This window comes from Epinephelus moara, chromosome 14, assembly GCF_006386435.1.
Source record: "Epinephelus moara isolate mb chromosome 14, YSFRI_EMoa_1.0, whole genome shotgun sequence".
Classification (NCBI taxonomy): Eukaryota; Metazoa; Chordata; class Actinopteri; order Perciformes; family Serranidae; genus Epinephelus; species Epinephelus moara.
In genome coordinates this window covers 21619309-21637150 of record NC_065519.1, presented here as the reverse complement: position 1 = coordinate 21637150, position 17842 = coordinate 21619309, and the positions used below count along the sequence as shown (strand labels likewise).

At 44.1% G+C, this 17842-nt stretch overlaps 1 protein-coding gene across 4 annotated transcripts in view; it reads left to right on the top strand.

Annotated features, from left to right (window-relative positions):
• The window catches only part of kif26ab (kinesin family member 26Ab), an 82275-nt gene that overhangs the window by 34786 nt on the left and 29647 nt on the right, over positions 1–17842 (top strand). For 3 of the 4 annotated variants that reach the window (XM_050061704.1, XM_050061705.1, XM_050061706.1), the window contains one exon: positions 7341–7540. In XM_050061704.1, the coding sequence (XP_049917661.1) occupies positions 7341–7540 (200 nt within the window). Of the gene's footprint in view, positions 1–7340; positions 7541–12756; positions 12895–17842 lie in introns of those variants that run through there. The other variant, XM_050061708.1, reaches the window with a different exon arrangement.

Genomic DNA, 17842 nt, shown 5'->3' with positions numbered 1-17842 from the left:
GTCCTTTTCAACTTTATTGTACATGTCATGCACTTTCATCCATTTGAATGACAGTAGAATGACCTTAAGTTCCTAAAGTGTCAAACAGCTGACAATAATTGGTAACGTAAAGGTTAAGCTATGGTACTTGAGCGTCCCTTTTCAGGTTTGGTTTTGCACCAGTCGACTGGCTGGTGACTGGAATCGGATGATTTTCAGCTTCATCGGCCATTACTGGTGACCGACCGGACAGTCTCAGATAAAGCCAGTCCTGTGCCAATCAAATTTACACGCATGCTTTGCACAATGTTTCACGTCAGAACAGCAGAACAGACAGCAACTAACTGTCAGAGCCGCTGCAACTGGTTCTCAAAAGCTGTAACTTATTCCCATGCATGCTGTTTAAAAGGTACTGCGTTCAGATGAAAAATATATGGGATACACCACCCAAATGTGAATTAATTCCGGATGTGATAAGTTGATATGGTATAACTCAGTAAAAAGACAAATATGGGTGGTCTATCCTAGTCTGCTCGTTAGCGATTAGTCAGGATGACAAGCAGAACACAGGGGTAGTTGATAATGAGCTCAAAAGTTTCACATAGAAAAGCTTATGCTAAGCGTGTCATGTAAGTGAAAGGAAAGTGCTAAAAGCATTAGTGGTATAGTTTAAAAAAACACAGAGTTGGTTGGTAGTCTTGTTAGCTTTCTTACTAAGTAGGGTCCATTTTGATAGATTTGGTGGTTTATACTGTGGCAGCAGAACATTTTAACGCCAGTGACTGACAAGAACATCAAATGATAACTTGAGCTGAAAGTCAGCTGTCAATCAAAGTTCCAAAGTACTGGAGGAAAGAAAATCAGAATCAGCCAAAGGCTACTCAGAAATAGGAAATCGGAATTGGCCAAGAAGATTGCAATTGGTGCATGTCTACTTTATAGAACAATTGAATCATGAGGAAAAGTGTAATAGATATTCCAAATAATCATCCTAAAGAACTAGAAATTAATCATAAAATGCTGTGGTAAAACCTTATTTTTTTCTTAAACTTTCTTCAGTTCATGCTGTAGTGCTCGTCAGTTTAGGTCTTGTCACAACAAATGTTACATTTAAGATCTTTAGAGGAGATGAAGCCCTGCAGAGGATCTGTGAGTCAGAACTCTGCTGGAGTGCTGACCTCTCATTCCTCAGTAGTCAAGGAGTCTGAGTGATCTGAGGTCAGAGGTCATCACAACCCTAATCTGCTGACCTTCTCCTCAAGGGCATTTCAAATGACCACCCCACTGCGTCACCATAACTCTTCTCTCACGCTGGATAAACATTAGTCTGTGTTTCGTTTGATGTCTCAGAGTCTCGGAAAGTTCCTGAGTTTTACTCTTGGTGCTGCTGGACGGATCGTGCTGTACCTTGTTAACAACTTTAAATAATGTTTTTGCAGGTTTACATGAGTTTTATAGTAACAGCTGTAGGTGTTGATTTTTGGTATGTTAGACCATATTTCTGGCTGTTAATATAAAACTTTTTACTGATGTGTCTCTTCCTGCATTATTGGGACATCTGGTCTCAGACCTGATTGACAAACCTGTGTGACATTCTTCACCAGGCAGACTCAGTGTACAGACCAAACAGCAAGTGTTAACATCATTTAGTTCTTGCACTTTAATATTTCCCATCAGACACATAAACTGTAAATTTTCTGCTCTAACTCTTGATAACTGCAGTCTGTTATGAGTTTTGGCAGTGTTAGTCCATCTTGACAATTGAAGACAGATTTTCACTCCTCCCTTTAATGTCAACAATTGCTTTCAGAGATGGTTTATGGGAGGCCATCAAAAGCTTTTAACTGCATGTACGCAATCTAGGGCAAATCAAACGGCCTGGCACAGACGGGAGAGGCTGACTTGTGTTCTCCATCTATGTGTCTAAAAGCAATTAGTGGCCCTTGGAGCTGGGATGAGTTGCTCAATGCCACATAGCTGAGGCTGGGGCCCTCATTGGACAGAGAGAAATGTCCCTTCAGGACATGAAGTTACAAACACAGCAGAAATGGGGGTTATTTTCTCAAGCTTGTTTCTTTCATTAAAACCAGATCCTTCAGCATGACAAAAACCCACACACACTCACGAGGGTTGGGAGTTACGCTGTGCCGAAAGGCACAAGCTTCAATTCATGATTCCCTCTTGGTTTCTCTGTGGGGAAAGCATGCGGTGTTGTTCAGACAAAGAAGCAGAGATGGACTTTGTGTGTGTTAGACAGAAATCCTGTCAAACGGGGAGCCTGGGGCGCTCCCACACACAGCCCATTATAGGGCACCTTGAATCTCCCATTTGGGAGAAGGCTCTGGTTAACATCTGGAATGATGTTTGTGGTTGTTGGAATTGTTACTATCTGGCTTTCTCTTTGTAAATGGCTGACGCTGGTTCATATGAATGTAGCTGCCTTGAATTTAGCAAATGGCACACAAATGCACTTTTCTCAGTCTGTCGTAAAACCCCAACTTTGTTAAGCTCCAGTTTCAGAATTGCTTAAGTATTTCCTGGTGTTATTTGCTGTTTTAATGAAGAGCTTCAAGCAGTAAACACACACCAAAATCAAAAACACATATTTTTCCTCTTACCTGTAGTGCGATTTATCCATCAAGATTGTTTTGGTATGAGTTGCTGACTGTTGGAGATCTCGGCCATAGAGATGTCTGCATTGTCTTGAAAATAATGAAACTAGATGGCACTCGGCTTGTGGTGCTCAGAGCGCTAGACATATACATTTTAAAAACTCAGCAGCAATGTCTCTTACAGAGATCATGACCTGGTAACTCAAGATTATCCACAGACCTTGTTGTGGGCAGTTTCATGTAGTAAATATTGTCTTTCTACCAGACTACACCTGCCAACTATATCACAGTGCAGAAGGAGGCGTGCATCTACTCATGGACAAGAGGCTTGTGCTCATGAGTGTGCAATGTAAACATTAATGGCATCCTACTAGGCTGAGCTGTAGCTAACATGGTGGTGCACCGTGAGCTAGCAGTAGATGCACGATTCCGTCTGCGCAGTGATACAGTTGGCAGGGGTAAGTAGTTCAGTGGAACAGTAATAGTTCCCACATTAAACGGCTAACAGCAAGGTCTGTGGATTATCTTGAGTAACCGGGTCATGCTTTCTGGAAAGAGACATTGCTCTTGAGTTTTTCAAATATGTGTTTTTTGGGGGCCGAATGCCATCTTGTTCAGTTATATTCAACAAAAGGTGGACATCTCTACAGCAGATATCTCCAACACTCCGCCACACACACCAAAACAATCTAGATTGATAAATGGCACTATGGGTAAGAGAAAAAAAATATGTATTTTTGGGTGAACTGTCCCTTTAAAGTGATCAGTTAAACACATTGCAAGCGGTGTCGTCCTACTATTCGTAAAAGAAATTGATTGACCCAAAACTACAATTCTCCCTTTGCTCCATTAAATCCACAACCACATGTGCGCTAATCTATAAAGACAAAGTGCTTTTGACCCATGAGGGTTTCCGTTATTGGCCCTGTGGTTGCCTGCTGCCACGGCCTGCTCCATTGCCACCAATTTGAAGCCCAGCAGATGATCTTGGCTGCTGTTTCTTTGGTGCAGCTGTGCTCACATGGCAATGTGCCACAGAAAGCGACGATGACAAGAGAAGAAAAGGACACAGGAAGGAAAGGGAAGGAAGATTCTTGCCAAACATATTCAAAAAAATGGCAATTATGTTTTTGATATTAGCTTAAAGAAAGTGGGCATTTTCTATCCAGAGAGCTAAATGTCAGGGTGATTGACTTTGGTCCTTTTCCCACATGGAAGGACTCCAGTATTGTTAGAAATCGATTCTCACCTCACTTGGGTTCTGTTGGTTACAGAGGCCAGCCAAGCACGACAGCCAGATTAACACAAGGCCTATTTCACCCCAGTGTAATCGTCTGTTGACCGCTGGGATCAAAGGTCACGAGGGAGTCCTGGTACTCTCAGTGGCTGATGAGAAGATGCTCTGCTGATAGGGTGCTGGCCTACACTGCTCACTTCAGACTTCACAGGAAACACTCTCCCGAACTCTTTTTTCTCTCTTTCGACTCTCTCCATTATGTACAAATCTCTCTGGCTTCCCCCACCCTCGTTCCACTCCCTTTTCTGCCTTTTCTTTCCAGTGGCAAACCAAGGCAAAGGGATCAGGGAGAGCTGGGGGTTAAAGGGTGGAAGGCCAGCTCATTACTGGATCTTGGTGCAAACGGGCGAGCACACATGGCTCCACTGACACGGCCTAATTACCTGACCAGGGGATAGATTGTTCTTTTCAGCCAGAATCAGGGCCACTCCAGGTCCAAGGCTACAGAGAGCAGCTTGGCTGGGCAGCCCAGTCTTAATACCATGGGGAATACTCTCTGATAGGCACTGTGATGAGCTCAAGTGAGTGTGTGTGTACCCATATTTATGTCTTTGAATCCATAGTTTCGCAATTTTCAGCCCACACCTCATGAGCTGCTGTCTCTGTGTGCAGCTGAAATTCACCACCACTTGATTTTAAAAACTACATGGACTCAATCAGTGACAGATTTGATGAGCTACACATACCCACTTCCTGTATAGCTGCGTGTGAAGTGCCATAGTCTTTCGTGCCAAAGTGTAATGGGAGTTCCTAACCCGTCACTGACACCCGCATGGTGTAAGGCTTTCCGCTCTGGCGTCTGCGTGAGGATCTGTATTTGGCTCATTGAAGCCAGTTTTTTTTCCCGCAGTGTACTTCTCAAGTCCTAACTCCACATACCGCAGTTTGATATCAGACTTAACCTCCATGATGAAGTCTCACGAGAGCAAAACCAGACCTCTGAAACAAGGCTGTGATTCTTAACTCTGATAACAAGCTCGAAAGGAAGGAATGGGTAAAGGGAATTCATGAACATGCACTGCAGGTCCACTGTTTGACAAATGGTCAGTGAAGCTTTTCAGGGGGAAGATAATGCACCCGACCGTGCTTTAATATAGCAACACATTGTACTGCGTGTAAGGCTAACCGCGGCGTCACACTGCAGAGCAATAGCCAGCCCTCTCATGTGAATGTCAGAATGTAAGCATGTCCTCACATCCTGATGTATGGCATTCACATGTCAGGCTTGGCATATAAATAGTGCAGCTGTCGGGCCCGTGTTGACAAATGGCAGATAATAGAAGGCCAGACACTTTATGAAAAAAAGATTGTAAAGGATGTTATTTCAGTTGCCAAACATGAATCTAGGGCAAACACCAAGGTGGTAAATATGCAGAGGGCCTGAACTGTGTTTATAATACATACCCTGTCAAATGGCAGTGAGGGTGCAGCGCTGCGTTGCGCTCCATTCAAGGTCGTTGCTGATTACGCAATGTTCATGTGTCAGTGTTATAAATGTTTTTAGGAAAACTTTGGCCTTTATTTATTTAATTTCCGATGCTGAAAAACCACAGAACCGGTTCTTGTCAGCTGTTATTGATCATTGTGTCGCAGGATAAACTAGCGGCTGCGGTGAGGATTAACCTTTTGTCAGTATGGTGACTCCAGCCGAAGCGTAGCCTCTGAGTTGGCTTTTGGCTTGTATAATTAGCTCTCTGCACTCCTTCACTTGGACTATGAGCAATCAGTGAACCACTGCAGGCTCCAGAGCTCCAGCCGAATCTTTATGCTCCATATCCACTAAGCTACCCCAGTTTTAGCTTCAGCCTTAGACAGAAGCAGAGGGCTAGAGGGCTTAGTGTATTACCAGCATATATTTGTTCTGGACTATGCTTCTGTAGGTCAGTGTTAAAGGAATACTCCAACCCCCAAATGATGCTTTCTATATCAATTATCCCATGTTACATTGAATTTGGCAAGAAAACTTAGTTTTTTTTTATGAAAACAAAGAATCCAAAAACAAAGAAAATCCTGGATAAATTGTAGTCATAGGGGGCATTGTTTAATAACAGCAAAACTATATCAAAACATATGTTTACGGATTCTCACACAACTATTTAAAGGTCCAGTGTGCAGGATTTAGGGGGATATATTGGCAGAGATGGAATATGATATAATAAGTATGTTTTCTTCAGTGAATTATCACCTGAAAAAAATAATTGTTGTGTTTTTTGTTGCCTTAGAATGAGCCGTTAGCCGTGGCCCAGAACAGACAAACCAAACACCTGCTCTAGATAGGGCCATTTGCATTTTTACATTTTTGGGTTGGTTAGCAGCCCCTACTCGACAAGCCGAACAGTGTTGGAAACTGATTTATTCACAGTTTTTACTGGTTTAAATCACTGGGTGACTCCAGACTGAGACTTGGATTATACTGCATGAGTTCTGTGAGAGTATGTAAACGGATGTTTTTATATTGTTTTGCGGTTGTGAAAGTGGCCCCCTTTTACTTCAATTCATCATAAATTTTCTCTGTTTTTGGATTCTTCGTTTATCATGGAGGCGTGCAATAAGAACAAAGTTTACTCCCCGAATTCGACACGACTATGGGGTGAGCAACTGCTATACAATGTTTTTTTAGGGCTAAAGTATTCCTTCAAAACCTTTTCATAGAGACTTTAACTTTAATGTGCATGGTCAAAATAATAATCTTTATATATGTTTTTTGAAATGTGTGCAACAAGAAGAAAGAAGCTTTCAGGAATCTTGTTAACACGTGTCTTTATATTTAGCTCTAAACCTACTGTGCTGGCACAACAGGCATAGCTGTTTATAGGTGACCTGCTGCAGCACATATGTAACAAATATGAAGACATACAGGTACCCAGTGTATCTTTGGCATTAGTTCCCAGAGCCCAAGGGCTGAAACAGATGCAGCTCACCTCTGTTTACTGTTCAGCTTCCAGAACAGGGTGTGCCCACGCAGGCACAGTTTCGATACCTCGTAAACATTTATGGAACAAATCTCATTTCTCAGATTGTTCTTGATGTTGTTTATTCCCGTTTAAACTCGCCAAGTATAACTCACCCTGCGGGATGAACGTTCCTCGTCGCTGATGAGTAAAGTGCCAGATTAGCCGTGGAGCTATAGATATAATCGGGTGCAGAGTGAAGTAAATCGCTTGTGATTTAATTACTAATTAAATGTGGGTTATTCCTTAATTACAGTAGGCTACAGCCAGAGCAACCTCAGGAGTGTTGCCAGAATCAATGAATGGTGTAGCATCCTTGCTGTTCTGTAGGGAGCTCTCTGCTGTGGATACTGCTGACTCCCGCTAACCGGTGCCGGCTGCAGCAGCTGCCTGTCCATCTGTGGCACAGGGGGAGTAAATGGAGTGGAAGGAAGGTGGGCAGTAGCAGTAAAACTTGTAAGTGATGGTTGTTGTCTTATCTCTGTATCTGTGTGTCAACAGGCTCAGGGTTTGATGGGGGAAGCAGACGGGGATGTCACAGCCTTGGAGGCCCCAGTCACCACCATGACCACCAGCAGTAGCAGCACCCTGACGCCCTGTAGACTGAGGAGCTCCAGCCAACCAGGACTCCCAGTGCCCGTCACCAGTACATCCACCTCCCCCTCTCCTTCCTCATCTGCAGCGGCCTCTTTCTTTATTAGGTAAGCACCTTCTCCATCGTCCTGTCAAATCACACCACAGCTGAGTCTTTCAAAATGTTTGGAGATTAGATCGAGCTGATGTGGTGCTAAATGAAGTGTTTAGTGTTTGTGCGAGCTTGTGTGCGTACTCACCTGCATGCACTCAGGCTCCTGTGTGTGAGTAGGTGTAAAAAAGAAGAGATATGCACCGACTCGCCTTCAGATGTCTGTCGAAGGTCGTGGTTCACGGCATAACTTCATGTGGGACGCCTATTCCATGGAGATGTTGTTCTTGTCATGGTTGAACTATAGCATTGCCTTGGGATACGCACCATCAGGGGACTAACTGAACCTTTAGTTACAGGCACCACTGCCCATGAATGGATAATAGAATTACATAATTCGATATGAAGAGGGAGTGTCTCACGAAGGGGCTTAGGTTAAAGCCGAGTATTGTCCTGAGGTATGTCATGTTTAGTTATTCTTCTTCTTTGTTTTGAGTCCTGGACTTAAAACAGCTCTTCAGATTTTGCAGCTTTGCAAGACAGTTATTTTGTATCTTAGTGAAACCATTAGCTCCCCGTGTTTCTCAGAGCTGAGCGAGGCTTTTTCAGCACTGCTTGGCTCTGGTGTTGTTGTTGCCCCGGAGAATACTTCACCCTCTCCAGGCGGGTGGATGGCTGGTGCAATGTGCTATATTGTCAGTGATAGATTTCCCTGGCAGGCCGGCCAGTGCATACATTCCTTGCCTCTTCTCTCTGAGGAGTGCTATGCCATAATGAATGTTGGCGAAAGGGAGGCTGGCTGAGAATGATGCATAGGACCATTGAAACTCTGCACCACAGGAGGTGAAGGGACTTGTGGAGTGTGACAGGAAGCCCATGGGGGATCACTGTGGAGCTTAGCTTTTCTCCAAGCACCCCAAATGGAGTTTGTCTTGCCAGCTTTCACAGGGTCAGCAAGTATATCAGTGGGACCATGAAGCCTCTTCTTTGGCTAACGGGGACATTCCAGATCCTCAACTAAATACGCAACTTCCTGTGCGTACCACTTCCTGTCACAAGAGCAGTGGTCCTGAACAACAGCGAGGTGCGGCCCCTCTGCTAGACAGGGTTAATTCCCGACACTGATTTATTGGTTCTCATGTTTTCTTTGGACCTGAGCTCAAAAAGAGTACCACAGAGAGCCGTGTCTAGCCGGGCAGTGCAGGGAAAAAGAGGGAGGTGGACTTGTTTTTTCCCCTGCAGCAGGTCCTAGTGGGGCAGAGAGGCGGTGTAGGTGGAAGCACAGTAAAAGGTTCCACCTTTCATTTCATCCCAAAGATAATTTGCTGCCAAGAATGTGGTGTTTTACTTGGCCCAGAGAAACACAATGACGATGGGCCAGCTTTAAACAGCATCACATTCCGCAGATACAGAAAAGGCTGGTGGAGATGCTTGATTTGAAGCACACACCCTTTTCCTGACCCTCTGCAGCTGTGGCCTGCAACAGGAATATCATCATCATCATCATCATCATCATCATCTTGTTGTCTTTGTTTCATCTTTTCGTATATCACTGCTGATTGAAATGTAAATCCCTGAAAGTCCAAACAAATTGAATCAATCAACAGATTTTCCTTTGTTGGTAGCGCTTGGATTTTTTTTTATTAAAATGCTTGTGTCCTTCATGTTTTAGACGTGATTGAAAACTCATATCTGATTAGTATTCCTTTTTGTTCTCAAAAGATACAATTAGAGGGATGCATGTGTAAATCCTGAGAGCCTGGGATGTAGGAGCAGAATAACCAAACAGCAGTTTCTACCCCAATGGAGTGGAGAGGGCTCCTTAGACACTTGTCTGACATTCACTAACACCGTTCCACTCAGAGATGAAATTTTAATTAGAATGCAATTAGCCAGAGTCTAGCTGCTTTAGCTAGTCTGCTGCTGAGAGAACAGGAGAGCGCGGTGAACAAAAGTGATTTGTCGTTAAATTTCTCATCGCAAAAATAAGTCAACCGTTCAACTGGTTACAAAAAAAGCATTTAATTTGTTTCATATAAGATGCCTGCTGAGTTTAAAAATCACTTTAGTATAAATGTCGATTTTATAACTACAGAGACCAGCAGGTCGGAGTCATGTTTTTGACAATTTCTGTGCACAAATTAGTAATGCGTCCCCATAGGATTGGTGCCCCTGAACTACACAATTGTGCTGCCAAACAACTTTTCTTCAAAATAAAAGCGTTAAAGGGATAGTTCAGATTTTTTTGAAGGGGAGATTGCATGAGGTGCTTATCCATACTCAGTGTATTACTTACAGTAGGCGGTCAGCACACCCCAGTTTGGAGAGCAGACAGGAATACTAACATGGAAGCTAAGCAATGTACTGCTGTGGAGGGGGGCAGCAGGAAAATGTATGATAGCCACCTAAAAACAGTCCCACTGTAAAAAAGATCAATAACAGGTAAGTTTATGCTGTATTTACAGTATTTTAAGGCTTTAACTTGCCATCAGACAGCTCTCTCTGACAGGGAAGTGAAACTGAAACGTGACTATTCTGTTTGTAAAATGGCCAGACTCCACTGACAAAAACAGTAATTTTACCTCACAGAACAGGAGTAACTGGTTTACCGCTGCCTCAGTTGGCTAGTTAGTTTGTGTTATTATGTGACTTTGGTAAATCTGAACTAACTTTAGAGTACCAGAGTTACACAATAACAAACAAACTAACCGGTCAAGGCAGTGGTAGACCAGCAGCTCCTCTGTTTTGCGAGGTAAAATTACAGATTTTGTTAAAGGAGTCTGGCTTTGAAGAGAGCATAGATAAGTTTTAGTTTCAGTTCACTCCCCCATCAAAGAAGGCTCTCTGAAGGCAAGGTAAAGCAGTGAATATATGCTAAAAGTAGCACACACTTCAACTGATATTGTTTTTTTTAGGTTGTTAAAATCGTTTTCCTGTTGCCCCTGTCCACAGCAGTACATTACTCCTTTTCCGTGGGAGTACGCCTGTTTGCTTCTCCAAACTCACAACATTCTGACTGCCATCCACTGTATGTAATACACTGACTATGGATAACTACCTCATTCAACCCCACTTCAAAAAATCCAGATTTTTATTATTAAGTCAGAGCAATCATTTCAGTTAATATTCTCGGAGGTTTGTCTGTGCAACATTTTGTTATCTTCACATCCCTGACACATATTTTATGGGATAACAGATTGTTAATGTAATTTGCATGGATGCATTATAAATTTAGGAGAGCAAATGATTAACTTGAAGGGAGTAGTTATTAATTCAAGGGCATACATCCCTCATTTGTACTTATGAATGTCAGCATCTTTAACCCTTCTACCTGCCAGGCTATATAGATGAATAAAGATGTGATTTTTCTCTCCGTGCTGTTGCTCCTGTGAGCATTTTCCCATAGAAGTGCGGCTATGAATACTATCTTGTGACGCTTCTTTTTTTAGAAACAAGAAAACATCTTTGATCACATGATGGATGTGTGTTTCAGGGCAATTTTGAGATTCCAGTTATGAAATCGTTCTTTTATCCTGCTTCCTGTCTCTGGTAATTGCGGAATGCTAAGAGATGACCTCGGGGTCAGTAATGACCAATTGGCAATTAGAGTGACTATACAGTTGCAGGGAGACAGGAAGAGTCAAGGGTCAAACTCTGACCGGATGGCGTGTGCATGTGTGCATATCATTATCTGTATGTGTGTGTGTGTGCGTGTGTGTGTGTGTGTGTCAGAGTATTACTGGGGGCAGGGGTAATGAATTTAGAGCCACGTGTTCAGCTGACTAGCACGTTAAGCACTGATTGCCTTGTGACAGAGCATATGATTAGTGTATTGACATAGCGTTGTGTAATGAAACCAGGCAGAGCTCACAGCAGGAGCTAGACGGTGTGGCTAACTGCCGCCTTGCAGATCCTTCTGCCCATCTTTCTGTTCCATTAACACCTGCTGATTGTGACGGTGTGTTTATTACCCATCGGGCCCGTGGGATTTCTCAGCGCAAACTGCTGCGAAGAGTCGACTGCTCAGTTTGCAGCCTACTTTTCTCGGCGTGCTCATTTCTGCATATCAGCATGAGACAGTTACCATGGTCTATTGTTGCTCCCTTGTTTGTTTGTTTGTTTGTTTAAAGGGAAGCTACAGAGACTTATTATGATTTACTCACTGTGATGATACATGAATAGAAGAGTATAGAAGACCTTGGAGACACAACAGGTTGGTATAGATTCAGAGACTTCCGAGGTGGCACAAAGGCAGACGGGCAAGCTGTTTCAGGGGCAGGCAGACAGCTGTTTGCTGGAATGCGGCCCTGGAGGAGTGTCAGGAGGAAGTGGTTTTATGGCCGTCCATCGCCGCCCTGCAGCTGCTGCCCAGGTGAGTGTTTGCGCAGTAATGACTGTGATTGTGCAGGTGGAATCCTCCTGTAATTGTGGCAGCAGGGCCATTTAGCCTCTGTTCTCCTGCACACACGCAAGACCCTGCCTTTGTGTCAGCGACGCTCACTCTGCCCTTCATCCCCCAGGCTGCTGTGAGTAACCATAGAAACAAGTCATTAGCTTGTGGGAATAAAATGTGACCGATTTTTTTTTTTTCTTTAAAAAGTGGAGATTGGAAATCAGGAAGTTGAAATAGCCCTCTCCACTCCACTGGTCTATAATTTAGTCAGAGGGAGAGGGACGAGCATCTCTACAATAATGAGCAATGCGTGGTGCAAAGTGGAAACACTGCAGGGTCACGAGTGCTTGTTCTTGTTCTGAATAACACATGTCGGATGCCTTGCTGAAGTCCATTGTCCGATCAGTTTATTGTTTGATTGTTTATGAAGTTCCCATGAGAAACTAGGCAACTGAGTCCATCCTGTTTGTAAAGACAGTGGTGATGCCAGCATGTGGTGCCGGGGGAAATACAGTACTAACTACTAACTAATCACAGCAGGGGTGATCTATACCAGGGGCTAATACGATATATGGTATAGTTAAGATGCAAAATCTGGCATTAGGGCCTCTCATAGTAGCTTGCATTAGGGGCCCATTGTAACTACCTCATGCCACTGATCCACACTGAGACAAAGCAGGCCAGTGCTGTGTTTGGTTGGCTGCACTATGATTGACAGCAGGGATCTCTTGTCACTGACAAATAGGCAGGACAGATTATGTGGAGCAGAGGGGTCTGCTGAGCACGGTGGATCTGGCCCACATGGCAGGGGGATAAAGATACAGAGCAGGATGGTGGCTGCCTGCCTGGGACCAATGTGCTTGTAAATGTTGTCATTCAGAAGGCATGCTCGGGCTGATGCTGAATTCTGACAGCATCGGAGGCAGGAGGTCTGTACCTGCGGAGAGGAATATTGGATTCACTACCATGGGAGTCAAGTAAGTTATGTTGTACACAGACAACATTGAGCTCACTTAGAAGTGTGATGCTCTTGTTGTGCGTGTTTGTATTACACGTGCAGCTAAATGTATGTTTATGTGACAGTTTTTGATTTTGCCTGTTGAGCTGCATTGTCTTTCCTCTCTCTGTCTTTATCTTTCTTTCCGTGTCGCTTTCTGCTTTCCGCTCTGTGGAATGTGCAGTTTTGTGCAGTTGGAGTTGGACTGTCTGCTCCCTGGAGGTGAGAGGGTAATGGTTTTGTTGTCAAGCTGCAGCGAGATGGATTCCTCCACCAAAGCGAGAGTGTGAGCAGAATGTATAGCGTGGCGGAAAACATACAGCTGAAATGCTGGCTCCATTTTGAGGAAACAGCCACGGTGGAGCTGAAATGTTAATGCTACCTCTACCTCTGGAGCCTGACAAATAAGAATTGATTCATATCAATCTGTTGAATCTGAGCAACACATGCCCAGGGCAGCGAATGGCTCATCAGAAGTATTGAGTGGGTGGTAGTTGGGATGGTTGAGCTGCTCGGTGGTATTTGTCTTTGTTTACTGTTGGATAAAACACCAGCTGGCATTTTCCTGCCATAATCAGGCTGATGGGACTAATGGCTGCCTCCGTGCAGCGGCAGACACAGCGGCAGCACCAGCTGAGGCCGTGAAGGGGCTGCAGCCTGTAGATAAGCCCAGGTGTGAATCTATCCAAGGCCTGTCAGGCACCGTCAAGGCTGAGGTGTTGATGGGGATCCAGCCTGGCCTTGCAGCCTCGGGGATCTACAGCAGGTAGATACATCCCACTACCCTCATGCGCCTTCTCATCCTCCCTGTGACTCATAATCCTCCATGATTCTCAATGTAACAAACATTGTTTTCTGATATAGAGATACAGATCTAATCTTTACTGTGTCAAATGTTGTTACAGAAAAGACCATGACTCTTATATATTGCATGCTGCACAGGAGTATAGACTGAAGTTCTTATTTGGATTCTGTATGCTGCTCTTCATATAATCAGAATTTGCTGCGCACTTGCTGTGGCGGATTCCCTCGACTCTTTCTGTGTCACTTCCCGGGGATATGATAACATGGTGTGATAGTGATGTGCCCATTGCAGCACCAGGGTGATGGGCACTGTTGTGGCAGGCAGTGTAGAATCACTTGTGCCTGTCATCATGAATGGCAAACAGCTCCAGTGATCGAGAAAAGAAAAGCTGAGCGTTTGTCTCAGCCTGCGTGAGGGATAACCCCCAGTGCCCTTTCCCCTGTTCCCCCAAATAAATCCCTGAGTCAGGAAGTCTGTCTGGCCCACTCATATGGCCTGCAGGGGGGTAGTGGAGGGCAGACTGACAAACAAAGAGATGAAGCGCTGACTCAAGCCTGTGCATTCACCCTGGGTCCACGTGTACTAAGCCCTGAGGGGAGAGGGGAAAGCACTGCCATCCACTCCTGACGGACTCCTTTCATCAGTGGAGAAATGAGAGGATGTGAAGCACAAACCTCTGTCCTGCAGGCTTGTCACCTAACATAGAGCTGCCTTTGTCTCTCAGTATGTTAGTGTGGATGATCAAAAATGTTAGGTTGTGTGTGACAAGTTGAATGTGGGCAGGAGAGATCACGCCCTCCACAGCAATCCATTTCCAGCTCTGTTTGCCTTCCCACGTCGGGCATTCCCCAACTGGATAACGGCTCTGATACTCGCCCACAGCGGCTTCATGATCGGCACATTAGTGTTTAGTTATTATGCTCGACTCTGCTCAGTTCTCTTTACCCCCATCCTGTTGAATGGATATTATGCATCAGGCCTGTGGGGACTGAGGGGTACCATCTAAACCTCTTTAGTGTTCCCTCAGTGAAAGGTATCATGCAAATGGAGTCTATTATCTTTGCCATTACAACCGCAGTCACTTCTGCGGTTGAGACACACAGCGTGAGAGTGTTGTGGAATAAGAAAGAGTGAATTGCAATAGCTGGTGGCAGGGAATACGCAAATTTTATGACCTATTGTGAGCAGATGCAGAATAGAGCCTGTGGCCTCTGCTCCCATGAGCTGCCTTTATATGTCTTACAATCCAGAGAAACAAAGATTGCTCTTGGTGGGGCTTCTCTGCACCTCAGTGCTTAGCTTCACCGTGGCCTTCTATTCAACATGAATAACTAATAGCTGCCTAATCAGAGGTTGTAGTTGATTTCCCCAAACGCTCGTGCTTAATTTTTTCAGACACACACGCAGCACCCCTATCCTTATGTTAGTCAGTGGGTAGGGCCCAGCTTTTTACAGATGGAGCTCAGATTACCACTGAGGATAAGGCCATTGTCAAAACAGGTGGTTTACCTCATCACCCACAGCCTCAATTGTTGAAATGTTTCACCATCATCACATCGCCTTTCTTTTTTTTTTAACCTCCATCAAGGGGTAGTTGGTTGCTGGGGGGCTGAAGTAGTTCAGACAGCCAAATGGCAACTGTGTGGAATTAAAACTAAGGAACTGTAGGACTGACGAGATGAGATGATGAAACATCTTGTATGTTGTTGGGTTCATTATCTACAAATGGATAAAATTAACATTTGGCTTCACTGTAGATTGATGCATCTAATACAAGTTTGAGTTCTTTCTTCTTAACATGTCAGCAACAACTTCAAGCCCTTTTTACACAGGGGTCCTGCAATAGAGCCATAATGAAGACCATTCATTAAGCTGGCTTTGTTTTTTGTTTTTACAAATAAGCAAACAATGCCAGCATAATGCATTCCCAGGGTGTGATTTTAGATAGTATGCCGGTGTTATGGAAGCAAAAGTTACAGGCATGATGTTTAACACAACAGCGTTACCTCTAGTGTGACATATAGCAGACGCATCAGCAGTTTTTTAAACAATAAAAACAGCATAACATGACAATAACAATCATTTATCATCCCTGTTTTTTTTTCCAAGATATTTTTTTGGGGGGACTTTTTAGCCTTTAATGGATAGGACAGACAAGTGTGAAAGGGGGAGAGAGAGAGGGAGTGACATGCAGCCAAGGGCCACAGGCTTTAGTCAAACCCGGGCCGCTTCGGCAACAGCCTTGTACATGGGGCGCCTGCTCTACCACTAAGCCACCGACGCCCCATTTATCATCCCTGTTATATGGTGGCTGATCTCGTCCTCTGCTTGGAGGGTATTAAGGCCCTTCCCCAGTTTGCAGACATTTTCAGTTGCTGCTTTTCTTCTTTGAGTTAGCTGCTAACTGCTATAAGCTGCTTTTTAAATGTCCATCGTCAAAACATCACACTAGTCTACATGATCCCGTCTGAGCATGCGCGTGTCTTAGGACAGCAAAGGCATGACCTGCCTTGTTCTCCCTCTGATTGGCCAGCACTTGTTGCCTTCGTTGGTTGGGTGGGTTAGGGTTAGGCAAGAGGAGTAGGGCTAGGGTAAGAATGTCAGGGTAAGCCAATCAGAGGCAGAGTAGGGCTGATCATTTCTTTGCTATCCAAAGAAATGCAAATTTTCTGCCTGTCCTGCTGGTTGTCTTTTGTACACAGATATCAATTCAAGGCTGTTAATTTCATTGCACTCAGCCTCCCCCTTTCGCACACGCACCTTTTATACAGATCGAAAAGGCAGAATAACCATGCGACTTTCCCACCTTGAACAGGCAGTGTATAAAGGGCTGTAGTAAAGGAGTCATTGGCAATGAAAAATCTTAGGCTTCGGGCTGCCTCTAACAATGCTCAATAAATATCAATTAAAAAAGAAAATCCCCAGAGTAAAACCAAGATCTGAATCTAACACATAATATAGTGCAAGTTAAAATGTAGGGCTAAAATATAAATGAAGTAATATAAATTTGTGTAGACTGTATTGCAAATTTATAAGCTGATTGTAAACAGAATGTAATAGGAATATAGTGACTGTATATGCATAATATGAGGTAATATATACAGTATATACAGAGGTGTAAACAGTAAGTTGAAGTATATAAGGGTAAAGTGACAGTTTAAAGGTAGTGTCAAAGTGATGAGCTCAGAGCTCAGGGGTTTAACAGTCTTGTGGCCTGAGGGATGAAGCTGTCGCTGAGCTTGGTGGTGCGGGACCGGATGCTGTAGTACCGTCTGCCAGATGACAGCAAGCAGAACAGTTTGTGGTTGGGGTTTGATTGGGCTCTGTGATTATCCTGTTGGCCTTCTTCCTACACTGCTGGGCGTATGACAATAAAACAAAATAAAAAAAGAAAAAGAGCAAAGTTGAGGAGCTCGGCAAGCATGCTATGCTTGTTACTTGTTACATAATGATCCACATTAAACGCAAGGGAAAACATAATAGCGCTTTTAGCAGCCTACATATTCCACATTACATTTGCACGAAAATGTACTTCTTAGTGGAGAATTAGTCAAGATTAAGAGTCATTGTGTAGAATATTGTGCCCTCAACCTTTTCTTTTCGGACCCGTGAGAAACCGTACTGTGTCGAAGTTAAAGTAGCAAGTATGATTGATCCCCTCTGTGTTTCCGTTGCTGCTTTCCTCATGCACAACGTCTTGAATGGAGAGGATTATAGCCTGTAATCGGTTCACGACCCAGCACGTGAGAGCCAGCTGCAGTGTGCTAAAAATCCCATTATCCCCATACGCTCTATGTGGCCCAGTGAGTGTTGCTGTGTGTTATTCCTGTGGTTGACTTTACGAGTGTGTGATACAGGATAAACTGCTTATCTTGAATAATGTGGTTGTAGTCACTCACGTCTTAGCGGCTGTTCTCAGGGACACATTTCCGCGTGCAGTTAGATTGGTATTCCCGTTTTCTTTATACATCTGTGGTGTGCTTATTGATCCAAATGATCTTTTTTTCCCCTTCCATCTAAAGACATGTCACTGTCTGCTATCATGGCCATCTCCCTGCCCGTACAGCTCATTTCACCTGACTTGGACGCCCTCTAGTTTTTGTTAGCTTGCCTATTGACTTGA